The following is a 16,914-nucleotide window of genomic DNA, read 5'->3' as shown; positions in this document are numbered from 1 at the left end:
CCAGTGGGAGTGAGCGCTCTCCAGTGTCTGTCAGATCACGTTGCCGTCCTGTTTAAACCCTGAAGGAAAAAAAACAAACCAAAACAAACAGCTGCCATCGAGTCAACTCTGATTCATGGCAATCCTATGTGTGTCACAGTAGAACTTTGCTCCCTAGGGCTTTCAATGGCTGACTTTCAGAAGTAAATCGCCAGGCCTTTCTTCCAAGGTGCCTCTGGGTGGATTTGAAGCTCCAACTTTTCCGTTAGTAGCCAAGGACTTAACCGTTTGCACCACCCATAACCCACTGCCATCAAGTCAATTCCAACTCATAGTGACCCTATAGGATAGAGAAAAACTGCCCCATAGGGTTTGCAAGGAGCGGCTGGTAGATTAGCAGCCGTAGCTCTTAACCACTGCACCACCCAGGGACTTAAAGCCCTGCATTGGTTTCCTAATCCAGTGACAACAAAATCCACGAGAAAAGCTCTAGCCTGAAAAGGCCCTACATGCTCTGGCCCTTGCCTGCCTGACCCATCTCATCTCCTACACTCTTCTCCTCCTTTACCTCTATTTACTACGCTCCGGCCACACTGATCTTCCTTCTGCCCCTCCAACTTGCAAGGCTCACACGTCTCTAAGGCGTGGAACGGGCAGTCCTCCCTGCCTGCTCCAGTGTCACTTCCTCAGAGCGGTGGTCCTGACCCTCAGCCAGGGTCAGCACTCCCTCCTCCACCATGTCACTCTACACCCTCACCCAGGTTTGTTTCTCCTCAACACTTAGCACTCTGAAATTATCTCGTTGCTGCATTTGCGTCTTTGTTGGTTGACTCTTCGCCGACGGGTGCACATAAGAGCGAGGAGGTGGGGACTCAGTCTTCTTCACGGCTATGTCTCCAGAACCCAGAACACTGTCTAACCCAGCAGTGCTAGTACCAGTTACCAGCTGCTGTCAAGTCGACTCCAACTTACGGTGACCCCACATGTCAGAGCAGAACTGCTCCATAGGGTTGTCAATGGTTGATCTTTCAAAAGTAGATTGTTAGGCCTTTTTCCAAGGAGGCTCTTGGGGAACACAAACCTCCAGCCTTTCAGTTAGCGGCTGTGCATGTTAACTGTTTGCACCACCCGGGGGGACTCCATCACACACAGCAAACACTTAATAAACACTTCTCAGTGACTGAATGAATGAGGAGCAGTCTCACGGCAGGGATGGCTCCAAGCCACTGGATATAGACACGTTCCAAGTACGGGAGGCTTGTCAGCCAGTGGGTCAGTGAAGGCTCAGGAATTCCAGTAGTGGAAATTCTCAAAATTGTGTGGTTCTGGACCAACAGACAAAACATTTTCACCTTCCCAGGTCTAACATGGAGGGCGTGACTTCTTAGAACCCGCAGCAGGCATACGGAGCCCCACTGTTCTGTTCAAATGTTAAAAAGATACGCAGCTCAGGGTCTGCACCAAGGATGTTTGGCTACAACTGAGGAAAAAGAAACCGTAAGATAAAGATTACACTTTAACAGAAAAACATCTCCTGTCTTGGATCTCACTGATGTTTTCAAGTGCTGTCCTCATTTTCTAAAACGTCCTTCAGCGGCTGGCCTCCTCTCCGCTCTCTCTGCTGCACCCCTTCTCTCCCACCTTAGATCTCAGCGGAGCACTGCGGGCTTGAATACACCACAAAAGGACAGTTGTCAGGCCTGCTCTCCCACAGGAAGTTTCCAGAGCCGCAGCTCTGTGGGAGATTCACGTGACGGGGGTGATTATTTTCTGTGAGGACCTAAACACAAAGCACAAACCAGCATCTCTCCCCAAAGATGTGAGGAGGCACCGCCCTGCAGCTGCAGGGGGGCTGGGAAGGCAGTCAGCGCCTCTCTGGTTTAATGGTGCTGACTTGGACACCTGCCCGCCAAGCAATCTGGGCCCTGAAATAAAATAAACAACAAATACTCCAATACTCAGGCCGAGCATTTCCTCTGCATCAGGAGAGTCTCCCAAGAACTGAAGTTGTGTTTGACCAGCCTCACGTTCACCAGCAATGCCCCTCAGCAGGGCGTGCAACCCAGGCGGTGGCACGGGGCTCCACACTAAGGCCCCCATGCCTGGTTTAAGGCTTTGCTGTTGTCTCTTGAAATTCTTAACCATTTTGAACGAGGGCCCCACATTTTCATTTTGCACTGGGCCTTGACACTTGTAAGGCTGGTCCTGCCTGCAGTGGGTGGCAGATATCCTGAGCTGCAGGGGCCTCTGTGTCTGGGTTGAGTGTTCGCTGGCCCTGCGCTGTGCATTCCTCATTATCTCGGCCCTGAGGGCTTGGTGATCCCACCACACAGACGCCAGGAAAGCTGCATAATCTCTTCTTGCTGGGCTTCTTTGTACAGAGGTAGAATAACTTGCCTAAGATCACAGAGTCAGGTAGTGGCCAAGCACAGACCAACACCAGGATTGCTGTGACCGTTTTCATTCCTTGAGCAACAAGGTATCCAGAGTCACAGATTTCAAAGAATTCAATTATGAATGGACTCAACGCTATCTCCTCCCAGATTTGTACAGATCTACATTTTTCTATAAGCTCCCTTCTATCATATCTGCATTAAAAAAATTGTTTAGTGTATCCGAAGGGAATCATGCTGAAGAAGGAATCATTCAGGTTCTCTCTGCTTAGGAACCTGCAACCTAAAACGGGGCTCTTTACTCTCCTTTAAGCCTGCCTCCTGCCTCTCGGCATCGTTAGCTCTGGCTCAGTCACATGTGCGGGATTTGAATCCCAGTCTCTGCCACTTAGCAGCTGGGGGCCTCTGAGCAAGGTATTTACTCTCTCTGAGCCTCAGACTTCTCATCTGTCAAATGAGAATAGTAATGCCTCTTCGCCTTACTGAGTACTAATACTAAGCGAGATAATGCGGGCACCGTGCCTGCTGTGGGAAGGCTCCATAAATGGCATCTGTCACTGTTATTTTTGGTACACAGGGAGTGCATGCTTGCTGAATACATGAAAACAGAGTGTTGGGAAGCACAGGATGTACTCTGCTCAGTCAGCAATTTAGAAAAGTTTAAACTGAAATGCAGGCCAGTGTTAGAACACTTGCCGAAGGAGGATGGAGAGGGTAAGAACAGGCACCAGTGTACCATGTTCATACTGAACAGAGTGGAACAGCTGGCAGATTGAAATGATGGGAGAACCCCCTGAGATGCCAGGCATTAAAGTGGTAAGGAGATGGCCCTGCAGTGGAACCACAGCACTAGGAGGCAGGGCAGGCATGCTCACCTCAATTCATACAAATCTTGAGTGTCCATCATTCTGGTTTCCATTTACTGGTTGCTTACTCAGTGCCAAGTGCTGGGGTTTACAGACATTTTCTCTGTAATCAGTTTGTGAGTCAGTGTGTGGAGGGCAATTAATCCTAATAAGGTATTACGGCTTGCAATGGTGTGCTGGAGTTGTTGGGTACCAGTTCCTAAGAGCTGATGACACACATCTCTCCCCCAGTCTGTGTTCAGTGAAGTCACATTGGTAGCCTGAAATAGGCCCTGGTGGGAGTATTTACACCATGGAAATTGGCAAATGCCACAAATCAGGGCTATTTTCCCCCATCCAGAGAGCGGGTTACTTAACAGTTACCAGCATACCACTGGTTTTTTGCCTTAAAAAAAATTTGTGAAAAATGGAATACATCTGTGTTTTACAGACATATCTCTGGCAGGAAAGTGAAGGAAAGACTGGAGCGTGTGGGGGAGAGAAGATGTCTCAAGACAGTGAGAAGTAAGAGGAGGCTCCTGCAATGGCCAAATAAGAACTGACCGCCTGAACCAGGAAAGCGGCATGTTTAAAGTTAATATTTATTTAAATTAGAGGCATTTCTTGTTCAGAGAACTGCATCTACATTAAAGCATCAGGAAGTTTTATCTCATGGTTTAAAACTAAAGAAATTAAATATTACTATAAAATCTCATGATTTCATTTATTTTGTATTACTAATGGTTTGTATTCAAAGGTAAAGAAACAAGTGGTCTGAAAAAAAAAAAAGAAAAGAAAAAAATCATAAATTTAGCTTTTTGCTTTTGTCTGCAGGCAAAATGTTATCAAATGACAGTGGCCAAGAGCCATGAGAAGAAGTGACTGACACATTCACTAACCAAACCAGTTGCCGTGGAGTCGACTCCGATTCATGGCGATTCCATGTGTGTCAGAGTAGAACTGTGCCATAGGGTTTTCAATGGCTGATTTTTTTTTTTGGAACTTGATCGCCAGGACTTTCTTCCCAGGCACCTCTGGGTGGGTTTGAACCTCCAACCTTTCAGTTAACAGCTGAGCACATTAACCATTTGCACCACCCAGGGACTCCGCACGTTCACTAACCAGGTCACATTTGCAGGGCTGCTGGAAAAGGTTGTCTTTTGTTTGCAGAAGTAAGTTCGTTACAGCTGCATTTGAGATCTGTGCTCCCCTTTACCTTTGATACAGACTATTATGGATTGAATTGTGTCTCCCAAAAATGTGTGTCACTTGGCTAGGCCATGATTCCCAGAACTGTGTGGCTGTCCACCATTTTGTACTCTGATGTGATTATCTTATGTGTTGTAAATCCTAACCTCTATGATGTTAATCAGGCAGGATTAGAGGCAGTTATGTTAATGAGGCAGGACTCAATCTACAGGATTAGTTTGTATTTTGAGTCAATCTCTTTTGAGATAAAAAAGAGAGAATTGATCAGACAGGATAGGGACCTCATTACCACCAAGCAAGAACCAGGAGAGAAGCGCATCCTTTGGACTTGGGGTCCCTGTGCTGAGAAGCTCCTAGACCAGGGGAAGATTGATGACAAAGACCTTCCCCCAGAGCTGACAGAGGGAGAAAGCCTTCCCCTGGAGCTGGCAGCCTGAATTTGGACTTCTAGCCTACTAGACTGTGAGAGAATAAATTTATCTTTGTTGGAGCCATCTACTTGTGGTATTTCTGTTTCCGCAGCACTAGATAACTAAGACACTGACTTATTCCAGGAAGGCTACTTAGGATTTACAAATATATATATATGCATCATATCTTTCAAAACAGAACTGAAATGCACCCTTGGTAGGACATCTTTCCTAATCTACCCATCTCCAATCATTACCTTTTACTTTATACCTTCTCAGCACCTACATATTCTATCTCCATTTTATTAATTTCTATAGTCTGATGTTGTGCTTTGGAATTTCTGTTTAATTCCTTTATACTGTCATCCAGATCCTAAGCAAATCTATTTCTACCACATGAGAGTAAGGAATTTTGCTGCTGTTACTTCTCATTTTGAGTTGTGCCACATCAGTAAATGAAGGTCCCAAAGGCTTTACTTCATCTATGTCATTAAGTTCAACTCTACCTTGAAGAGACAGCTTTTCCCCAGTCCTGTTTCAAGTGTCTTCCAAACTGAGGGGCTCATATATTCCAGCACTATATCATACAGTGTTCTGTTGTGCTCTGTGATGGTTAAGGTTGTGTCTCAACTCAGCTGGGCCATGATTCTCAGTGGTTTGGCAGTTATGATGTAGTTCGGCAGTCGTATGATGTGATCACTTCCATGATGAGATTTGATATAATGTGATCACCTCCATGATGGGATCTGCTGTGAGTAGCTGATCAGTTGAAAGGGAGTTTCCTTGGGCATGTGGTCTGCATCTAATATAAGTGGACATTCTGGCAAGGTTCGTGGGCTTTTGCTCACTCTGGATCCTGCAGCTGGCTCCTGTTCATCTGATCTCTGGTTCTTGGGACTTGAACTAGCAGCTGACTTGCAGTCTTGCCTGCCAATCTTGGGATTCATCCATCTTCATAGCCTGTGAGTAAGAGCCCTACTCTTTCAGCTGCCAGTCTTGGGTTTGCCAGACCCTGCAGCTATGTGTATCAGAGGCCTCTATCCTGACCCACGGACTTGGAAAGTTCCAGCCTCTATCATCATGTGAGCCATTACCTTGATATAAATCTCTCTGTATATATTTATATTCTTTACTGGTTTTGCTTCTCTAGAGAACCCAGCCTAAGACATGTTCCACAGGGTTTTCACTGGCTGATTTTTGGAAGGAGATTGCCAGGCCTTTCTTCCTAGTCTGTCTAGTCTGGAAGCTCTGCTGAAACCTGTCCACCATTGGGTGACCCTGCTGGTATCTGAAATACTGGTGGCATAGATTCCAGAATCACAGTAACACACAAGTCACCACCGTAGGACAAACTGACAGGTGGCTGTGGATTTGCTTCCTTTGAACACACCATCAGGAAGGACCAAATTCTAGAAAACGACATCATGTTTGGTAAAGTAGAGGGTCAGGAAAAATAAGAGAAGCCCTCAATGAGACAGACTGACACAATAGCAGTAACAATGGACTGAGCCATCCCAATGACCATGAAGATGGCGCAGAAATGGGCAATGTTTTCTTCTCTTATACATAATGTCACCGTGAGTCAAAGCCAACTGGATGGCAACTAACAACAACAACAGATTAAGGAAATCTTGGCTTTGGCCTGGGCTCTGTCACTATCTGGCTGTGTGATCCTGGGTGAGTCACTCTAGCTCAATAAACAGTAGAGGGCGAATGAATGACATGATCTCACAAGTCACTTCAAAATACACTAAACTGTTATTATTATATACTGAACTATTATTTGAGTTCTTTTGACTTCTCCAGTTGCACCTAGACTAGTGCTCTGTAGTCACAAGGCTCTCAAGAAATGGTTCATTAGGTAAAGAAACATAATCATGCTTTTTTCTTTTTGGATGGGTGCCCTTCCTCTCAAAGAGGTGTATTTCTCCTGACTAAAGAGTCATAAACACTGAACTCTAAAATATCAAACTTACTTGCCCTAGGAAAGGTCAAAGGTGTATTTGGAAGTAAATATCAAAGGTTATGGGGGTAATTCAGAGGTTCTAGCAGTGAAAATAGGGAAACAGACATGGGGGGTTCTGTTTCTGACTTAACCACTAATTCTCTAGGATCTGAGAAACTTGCTTAATCATGCCATATCTCTAGCTTCCCTTGTACCTGCTTCCCTGCAGGAATAATAATAAAAGCATAAAACTCTTAAAATGTACAATCAAAATAATTTCTTGCAAGCGAATAAATTCTTTATGAGTTTGAAGTGGAAACATCAATCACATTCGATGTCAGAAGTAAACCAGTACTTTATTTAAAACCAAATGAACTTTTATTTTGATTGGTTGAGAGAAAATAACTCCTGTATCCCATTTTTCCCTCCATCCCTTTCAGAAGCTTAGAACTCTAAAGGAAAGAGTCTCAAAGGGTGTGATATCACCCTTAAGGAGATAAAAATTGATTCTTGGGGAGTTAAAAACTCTTATTATTTTTATTTATAAAGCACAGATAAACACAGTACATAACAGATACACAGTATATCTGTGGTGTTAAGATTTCATTGGTGAGGAGAGAACTATCTTTACTGTTAGTATGGTACCTTAAGCCCAAGGGACAAACCTTGTCCAACTTGAGGGAACCCCAGCTTGAAGCCTTCTGGAAAAGGTTATTACATCAGCTGCCGGAGGTTAATTGGAGGGGGGCATAGGACGAGGATAGAGAGAACTGGTTTTACTGCTTCTGGTCGGTTCTCCAGAAGAATTTCACAGAATCTGTTTTCAATGAAAGTCGGTTTACTCTCTCAGCACGGGAGCATGCAAGACCTAGTCCCATCACATCTTCACTTTCACAGAGCAGATTTCCTTCCTTCACCCTAAGAGGCTTTGCTGCAGCAGGAGGCAGAGTGACACGAGGCAATGATGCACAGACAGCCCCTGACCCGAGTGGTTAGCTGGCCTGAGCTAGAACATGGCTTTAGACAAACCCAGCTGATCTCCCTGCAGGGAAAGACCACAGCCCAGGTTGGGGGTGGGAGAAGGGTCTTCTCTCTCTGTCAATGCTGGCAACATCTCAGAGGGGCTTGCCTGCATGTGGTATAGAGACCTTCTGGCTTTCATTATCCTCCTGTTCCCTGCCTGCTTCTCTGCTGAATGAACCAACTGCCTGCCGAGGACAGAGACATCACAGCTTACAGAGGTCCTTGGTGGCTGTGTGGTTCCGCTATCTACCAATTATGCAGCCAGGATCTTAGCAACTTTAAAAGCCATCTGATCGGTGACATCTCTGACGCTAATGTCCACCCAGAGGCAGGGTGATATGGTGGGAACTGTGGCATGACGGGAAGCGTACCGACAGCCTAGGTCCAGAAAACTGGATCTGGTCCTTGCCCCTCCCCTCCTGACTCCATTTTCTATCTGTAAAACGGGAACATAAATCTCACCTTATTTCCAATCACACTGAGCAAACGTGCTGCTGGTTTCCAAGATGTAATACTAGTTTCCAGAACCATAAAAGGAAACTATGAAGCTGTGAAATTACCTTTGTGTAAGGTACGGTTCCTATTTATTTTCCACTTGTAAATATTGCAAGCCCTTTCCATCAACAAGGCGCTGGAAGCAAAGGCCATAACGTCTGTGAAACTTAGAAACTGCGGAGGGAATCAACCCACAGATTCCCCCTCACCTTTATCTCGGTCAGGTGCCCCTGATAATGAGAGGCAGGAGAAGACACATACGCAGGCATCTGCAGGGTCATTACTCACCAGCTGCTGCTCCAAGGGTGGAATTGAGTCGTGATGGCCGTAGATTATGCCAGGATTGTACTGACTGAAAAGGACTGGATAAAATACCTTTTTCCCTGCAAAACAGGAAACAAACACTCACTTAAAGCTACCGATGAAACTACTGGGTTTGTTCATTTTCACTGAACCCTAGGAACCATCCCAGATATTTGCACTCACTTTTCTTTTTCCGTCACTTGACTCTTAAAACAGATCCTTGAAATAAACTCAAGCTCTTATAGCTTCTGTATCAGGCAGGCCAGACAGACATTCAAATATTTCGGCCTCAAAGACCTCCTAGCACACAAGTGATATTCAAAGTGTTACAAGTCAGTGGCTCTGCCATTAGCATCAACCCATGGGAATGAGTGTAAGTGTGGAGTCCTGGCTGTCCCTGCCATGGCAGAATTAACTCTTTAGTTGCTGGGTCCCGGGGCAATCTGAAAAGTTGCTGGAAAGGGACCAGGGTGTCTGGGTGGTGGGAACAGACGTAGAGAGCCTGGGGCAGTAGCTCTTTACCCATTTATATAGAATTTCGATATTTTAACAACTGACATGGCCATGTCAGTTTACTGTTATGAAAATAATTTTCCAATTTTGGGTTCCTTCTTCCTCCCTTGGTAACTGCCCACAGCTGCTTTTTTTTTCCTCTTTAGATTAGGGTGGTTTTTCCCGGTGCATGCCCCTCCCCCCTCTCTCCCCATATTCCCTCTTGTTCACGAACGCAGGCCTCCCAGCTGAAAATGGAAAACGGGTTATACATACAAACTTGGAACAAACAGTTCCAGGACTGTGGTGGCTGACAAGTCCACCATGTGGCATCAAAGGAGAAATCAAACCAGATGATTTTCCTTTTCTCTGTCATTGAGGGAAATTAAGTAGGACTTGAGCATGGACTGTGAAGAGAATGACGAGTGAGTGTAAGAGAGCTAACACCTCCCTGAGGGAGAGAGGGGAAGGGAGGAGCCACCCCACAGACCATACCTGGCTGAGTATTCAGCCTACAGGTATTGAGGAATTCAGTGGTGAAGTAGATATCCACATCACAGAAGAAGAGGAGGACATTGCTTCCCTTCCAGAAGCGGGCACCGACATCAAGTCCCTTTCCCCGAGAGAATTCTCCATTCAGCTGGATGAAGGTAAAGTTCCTGAAGTTGGCAGCTCTAAAAGGGAAAAGCAGACACAGTCACCCAGGTGTCCATCCTTCCCAGGCGGACAGCAATCCTCTGGAAATATGTGACCAGGGACCACCCACATCTTGTGACGTTTCTTTAGTGACCTCAGGAGCTCTGGGACTACCCAAGCAGTCACCAAATGACCCAGACTCACTGCAAACTCACTAGAATAAAAGGTATCAAGAACACCTAGTGAAGTTTTGTTGTTGTTGTCGTTAATTGCTGTTGAGTCGATTCTGACTCGTAGCGACCCCATCCATGTGTGCAGAGTAGAATTGCTCCATAGGGTTTTCAAGACCGTGACCTTTAGGAAGGAGATCGCCGAGGTGCCCCAGGGTGGGTTCGCACTGCCAACCTTTCAGACAGTAGTTGAGTGCTTAACCGTTTGTGCCACCCAGGGACTCCAGTGAATTTTAACACCAATTTATTTCTTGTTTCTTTGGTAATTTTCCCCCATTGAAAATCATACTGACATCACTGATGAATATTCCTTTTTCATGGAGAAAACCTGAACCAATAAAGATGAGGTCAGCACAACTCAGGAAAATCTCCATGCTTCCTGAACCACTCAAATGAAGCCAATGAGCCAAGGAAATAAAATCACATTGGAACAGCCCGACCAAGCATCTTCTCATCTTTATTCAGATCCAGAAGGCTGGCAAAATGTTCTTGATAGATAGCTATCCCAAAACAGGTTTAAATCTGGATTCCTTCCGCACTCTCAGATAAAGCAGCATAGCATGGTAGGAAAAATAACAGAATTTGGAGTCAGAAGACTAGGACTATCTCAAATCGGGCTCTCCTCTAGATTAGTTCTGTGACATAGGCAAGCCATTAATCTCCCTGAGCTTCAGTTGCCTCATCTGTAAAATGGGAATAATAACACCTTTGTTAAAATATTTCAGTTATTAATTAGATAAATGATGTTGAGTATAAAGCACTATGTGAGCATCGGGTATTACAGTTATTAGCACAGGCAAGGATTCCCAGGCTTATGTTAGTGAAGCTAAGATGTTTCTTCAGTTTGTTATTCTTTCCCAGGAACAGCAGAACCTTCTGAAATGGGGCATGTCTTGACTTGAACTCATTCAGTACCTAGTGAGACAGGGATACTGTCTTCTACCAGATAAAACTAGAGAACCACTGAAGGTTCTACTTCTGGCTTATCTCGAGGCCTTGCATTTGGCAAATCTCCCTTTTCCTATTGGCACCACCCTCTTTTCATAATTGCTTCCTGTCCTCTCACACTCCAGTCCTCTCCCTCTTCCCTCGCCTGTCCCTATTCCCCAACTTCCCAATTATCTTTATATATTCAAAACAAGTACAGAACACATTCTCTTTTTTTAAAGTTTGTATTCAAAGTAACTGTCTTGGGTAAAGGTCAACACAAACATAGAGTCATAACAACCTTTCAAGATGCTAAACTGTACTCATGTCTGGTGATTTAATCAGGGGAATTAATTCTGCTACCCCTTCCCTGATTTACCATCTTCTTTCAAATCTGGGAGTGAGCTCGGTTTTTCATCTTGGCAATCTGTCGGCTCAACATCGTTTGAGTTCGATGCCAGACAGGCTTTTCAGATTTAGATCAAGGTAGAGCCACTGTGATAGAAAAGAGCTGGTCTATGAGTCAGTGAAGGCCTGAATCCCGGGTCTAGAACCATATCTGGCACCTATCAGGTGCTCAACAAATGTTGGTGGATAAATGCATGAATCAATGAATAATTCTAACCTGAGCTCTGTCCCTAATTTATTTGAGGAAAGTCCCTTCATCTCCCTGGTCTCAGTTCCTCATTGCAAAATCAAGTGATTACAGAGCTCAAAAGGTCCCTTGGCACCCTAAAATTCAATCATTCTATAATTCTGCATTCACTTTGGTGCCACTCTAGATTTGGAAGGATTCTCCTCCTCTCTCAGAACCTTATCTTGAATCTTTTCTCTGATAGGTGGCCCCAGTTCACATTTTCTGTGAGTAGCCTTGAAGTTATGCTCTAAAGCATTTTCAGTATTAGGTATGGTCCTAGGCAAGGAAGGCGCTACTTCCCTGTCTCCAAAATGTTCACGTGGTGTGAGCTCCTTGCAGTCATCTTAATATCTCCTGGAGGTTTCTATAACCTTAGCTCAACCCATCTGGTCAGTTTTTAGGAGAATTTTACTCTTGGGAGAGGCCTGGATTTTTACTTGTTAATCTTAGGGAGTCTCCAGCCAAGTCTCACAGTTATTTGTTCACCATCCCAGGCCATCTTGATTTCAGCAGCTTTCGCTAACAGCTGGTAGTAGGTCTCTTTCCTCATCTGTTTCAAAGTTCATACTCTTTTTCACCTTCCTAGAGTGCTGGGATATCAGTTAGCTAACTTCCAGAGGAGGGATGACTGACATTCCCAAGCAAGTCCTTATGTAGGTACCTCCTCCAAGAGGTTTTCCAGGATCTATGAGAGATCTCAAATATAAAAATACTTTATATTTGAACAACAGCAAACTTTCTCCAAGGGAAGAGGAACACAGTTAACATACTGTGTTAAAACAACGGTAAGGTGCATCTGAGCCAAGCCGTGGTCTTTTCAATTGCCTCATATGCATGCAAAAGTTGGACAACGAAAAAGGAAGACAGAAGAACTTTTGTGTTTGAACTGTGGTGTTGGTGAAGAATACTGAATATATACCATTGACTACTGGAAGAATGAACAAACCAGTCTCAGAAGAAAGAGAACTAGAATGCTCTGTAGAAGTGAGAATGGCGAGACTTTGACTCACTTACTTTGGCCATGTCATCAGGAAAGACCAATCACTCAAACAGGACATTATGTTTGGTAAAGTAGAGGGCCAATGAAAACAAAGGAAACTCTCAATGAGATGGATTGACACAATATCCACAATGGACTCAAGCATGCCAATGATCATGAAGATGATGCAGGACCAGGCAATGTTCTGGTCTACATAAGGCTGCCATGAGTCAGAGCCAACTTGATGGCAACTAACAACAACCACAGGATATTGCCCCTTGAGTAGCCTACAGCCCATTTGAGTAGATACGTCAAATATTTACAAAAGTTGAATCACGTTGAATAGTTAAACAGGAAGACAGAACTAGGAACTGAGATAACAACAGTAAAGCCAGTAGGTGATTAATTGCTGAGTCAATGGTGAAAAGACAGTTGAATGCTACATATTTAGAGGGACAGAAGGAATCTGGGGTATATGCTTACTCAATACATGAGTTAATTTAGTTTGTTCTATACAAAAATTCCTCAGTCCCTGGCTTGAGTTGCTGCTAATACATGCTGTTCTTCTCTGTTCTGTCACAGCAGAGGGCTGGGGGAGAGGGAGCCAGGTTGCCTGTCAGTTACAATGACTAAAAAGAGGAGTTGGAGAACTCAGTTGCCATTGCATCTAGTGTTTGAAATGACCTTGATCTGGAAGCACTTTAAGATAAAAAGTCTTCAAACACCAACCTCCATGCCTCAATGTGTTGCCTTTAGAGAAAGAGAATTCAGAGAAGTGGATGTTGCAGCACCGTCTGCTATGGATTGAACTGTGTCCCCATAAAGATCTGTTGAAGTCCTAACCCTCGGTGCCTATGAAGGTGACCTTGTTTGGAAGTAGGATCTCTGAAAATGTTATCAGTTAAATTAACATGAGGTCATACTGGAGTAGGCTGGGTCCTAATCTAATAGGAATGGTGTCCTTATAAAAGAAGAAAAGAGACACCGAGGGAAGATGGCCATGTGAAGACAGAGGCAGAGATGTGGAGTGACACGTATGCTTGTCACAGAATGCCAAGGATTGCTGGCTGTCACCAGAAGCTAAGAGAGAGGCCCTTGGAAGAAATCAACACAACTGCCACCCTGATCTCAGACTCCTGGCCTCCAGAACTGACTGTGGGACAACAAATTTCTGTTCCTATAAGCCACCCAGTTAGTGTCACTTTGTTACAGTAGCACTAGGAAATGAATATACCTTCCATATGGCCTCATGCAAAGGCAATCTGCTTCCTTTCACTTTCTCTTACATCCTCCAAAAGGATGAGACAGCCTTTGGCATGTCCATGGCACTATCCAGTCAGGATATGCACTTCAAACCCACTGCTCAGCATGTCTGCAGGCCACATAAAAGCCCCAGGAGGTGACACCCAGCTTCTCTCAAAGCATTATTTACAAGGGGCCTCTCCCCCACCACAGAGGCCAGTGCAAGCAGGCTTCTCCATTCCTCCTGGTGCCCACACACAGCCCTGTCCTGGCCCAGCTCTGCCTGGCCTCCTCATCCAACCTGATCAACACTGGCCAGAGGCAACATGCTTCCTTATTTTTGGCGTGGCAGGCTGGATACATTGTAGCATCTCTCTGAAGGCCTGACAACTCCTCAGGCTTGATTAGGGAACTGGACATGAGTACACGCAGGCAAGGTGGTGACAGAGTCATCGCTGGCCTGGGAGGCATCATCGGTCAGTCACAGGCACTAGGGAAGGCCTGGGTGCTAACACTGTCATCCATCTGGGTTTCCCAGTGTCGCTGCCAGGCCATTGCAGTCAGCTCTGAGTCTGTCTGCAGATGGATGATGAGGCTATTCTTCCTCCTGATTATTCAACCTAAGTATTTCTTTTAATTAATCAGTAATCTGGAAGAACCCCTCATTCTCCCCTCTTGCCATCAGGAAGGGCCTCTGATAATTAACAAGAGATCACCGCTAAGAAAGAGGTGAGCTGGAAATACTCAGAAAAGAATTGAGACAACCTCGTTCCTCCTCTCCCAAAACAGAGGGCTTAATGCATTGCCTAATCTTCTGGGCCTGGAAGTGACATGCCCTCCCCATCTCCACAGAACCCCAGACTTAACAGCACCAGCCGTGTGGTCTCCAGAATACAGGAGGCAACAGGATGAGGAGAAATTGGCTTCAGTAAGCTAGCCAGGCCCCTTCCACTCAACATGCCCCATATCTTCACTCAGAAATGCTGCTCATCGGACAGGAGGACTTGATCAGTAGATCAGAGTGCTCCCTGCTGAAAAGGGTATCAAAAAGCAGCAAAGTCATGCAAACATAATGACACATCTCAACTCAAACCACTGATGGTTATGGTCTGGTGGCTATGGGTTTGAGATTGCGCACAACACAACACAACCACAAGGCGACAACCCCAAAACCCAGACAGGGAAGGTGCTCAGGCAGGAAGCCTCTTTTGCCTTCTTTGTCTCCCCCATGCACAGTGACCAGCCAGGAGTAGATCTCAATGAAAAACTAGTCACCAAGATATGGACATGGCTGGGGCCTCTTGTCTCTGCTCAGCATTCTCTCCCGTAGAATATGCTTTCTCCTCTCATTCCTGTGACAATTCCACTCATTCTTCAAGGCCCCTCTCAAATGTTACCATCTCTCTCATGCCTCACCGCAAACTGAGCTCCCAGGGCATTTTATTTAGTCCTGCCTCCATGTGTCACAGTGCCTTCTTGTGCCATTGCTTATACAGACATATGCATGATTATCTACCAGGCTCTAAAACCGTGAAAGGCAGAGACTGTCTGGCATTGTGTCAGTAAGTGGGTAGTGGACGTGATCAATAAATACTGGATGAATAAATGAAAAACACTGAGACACATTTCAGATCTGTCACTGACTGAGGGTGCTGCTGCCCAGAAACACCTCAACCTTCCCAAAACATCTGCAGCCCCCTCAGGTGGGGCAGGGAGAGGCCCCCACAACTGGTACAGCCCCACCTCCCACATCAGAAGGAGGCTCTGACCAACGGATGCCAAAGGACAGGCACCAACTCAAGCTTTTAGGAAGATGACAAATATGTAAATAACAGAAGAAAGAGAGCTGAGGAAAATAAAAGGATGCAATTTGGATTGAAATACTTAATTTACCCATACAAAGAAATGCAATAGTCACGCCTAAAGTAATAGCATAGTAAAGAATAGACATTTATCATGGTAGAAAGAGGGCACCATATTCTATACTATATAATTTCCTATTATAAATCTGAACATGCGGTTCTAAAAGACTACATGATTTACTCATAATTATTTCTTTTTTCTTGAATTGTATTATTGACTGATGGAACCCTTGAATTTCCCATTCAATTCCTTTCTTTTATGAAGTAAATCTGGTGTATGGGGACTTCTCCAAGTTACAGTTACTTTTATAGAGGTTATAATGACCCATGAAAGGTCATTGTTTCTATTGGAGATTTCATTTCAATAATTGACTTGCATTTCCCAGAATTTAGGGATTAGGAATGATAAAATAACTTGCTGTCTAATATGATTTATTCTAATACAGACTTCTTCCCACAACTTCAAGGAGATTCTTTAATGTGGCACTTCCCACGATAGCGCCCTATTTATAAAAAAAAAAAAAAAAACCTTAAAAAAATTATATAGAAACATATGATAGCCAGTATATAATTTTTAATTGTAAATCTTAGAGCCCTAAATATTGAAATCACTTAAGTGTTCTACTTACGAAGAAATCTGAATATAGTGAAGAATTTAAACATGTTCCCAGTCAGACTTTCATAGTAGGCACTTTAAACAATTAATTTAGAATTTTCTGGAGTCCGAGCTGACACAAGCCGGTTTATACAACTGTTTTTTGCAGGTTTCTTTGGGGATCTTGTTTTTGCCTTTCCATCGGTTCTAAAATTTAGTGTGAAAATGAGGCACTGTCCATTAAGAAGAGCAAGCTGACAAGGTCTGAACCTCAGAGTGATTGCAACGCAGGCCTCAGCTAGTTAGAACTCATCATCTCCCAGGCCAAACACATAGAATGCCTTTTCTTTCTCACTGTATGCACAGATTTTGGTTTTGTTTTCCTTTAAATGTCAAATGTGGCAGGTACCAAGCAAAGTTGCTGATGCACCGACAAATAATGAGATTCAAAGGTCTGGTGTGAGGCCTCTGTCATGGGGTTTTTGTTGAAAAATGGATGGTGGGAACAGTTTGAATACCACCAAGCACGTGTATGTCTTCGCTACACAGCCGTGTGAGCGATTTTGAAGGTGGCAAATGACAACGTGAAGCTTCCTTCCTAACCAGTGACTCCTCACCCCCTAACCCCTAACTAGGAAAGCCATCTCCTAGTTGTGGGACAACAATCACCAAGAATCTGGGCAGTGGCCTCAAGGTAGTCGCACTCCAGGAG

The 16,914-nt window shown here is 44.6% G+C and overlaps 1 protein-coding gene across 1 annotated transcript in view; it reads right to left on the bottom strand.

Moving 5' to 3' along the window:
* CSGALNACT1 (chondroitin sulfate N-acetylgalactosaminyltransferase 1) overlaps positions 1-16,914 on the bottom strand; it is a 329,362-nt gene that overhangs the window by 9,619 nt on the left and 302,829 nt on the right. The window contains exons 8-9 of the mRNA XM_023736698.1: positions 9,590-9,768; positions 8,588-8,682 (exon numbers count right to left, since the gene is read on the bottom strand). Coding sequence (XP_023592466.1) covers positions 8,588-8,682; positions 9,590-9,768 — 274 coding nt within the window. The remainder of the gene's footprint in view (positions 1-8,587; positions 8,683-9,589; positions 9,769-16,914) is intronic.

The sequence above is a fragment of the Trichechus manatus genome, unplaced genomic scaffold (assembly GCF_000243295.1).
Source record: "Trichechus manatus latirostris isolate Lorelei unplaced genomic scaffold, TriManLat1.0 scaffold00090, whole genome shotgun sequence".
Taxonomy (NCBI): domain Eukaryota; kingdom Metazoa; phylum Chordata; class Mammalia; order Sirenia; family Trichechidae; genus Trichechus; species Trichechus manatus.
The sequence above is the reverse complement of the archived record's forward strand: the minus strand, read 5'-3'. Positions and strand labels throughout refer to the sequence as shown.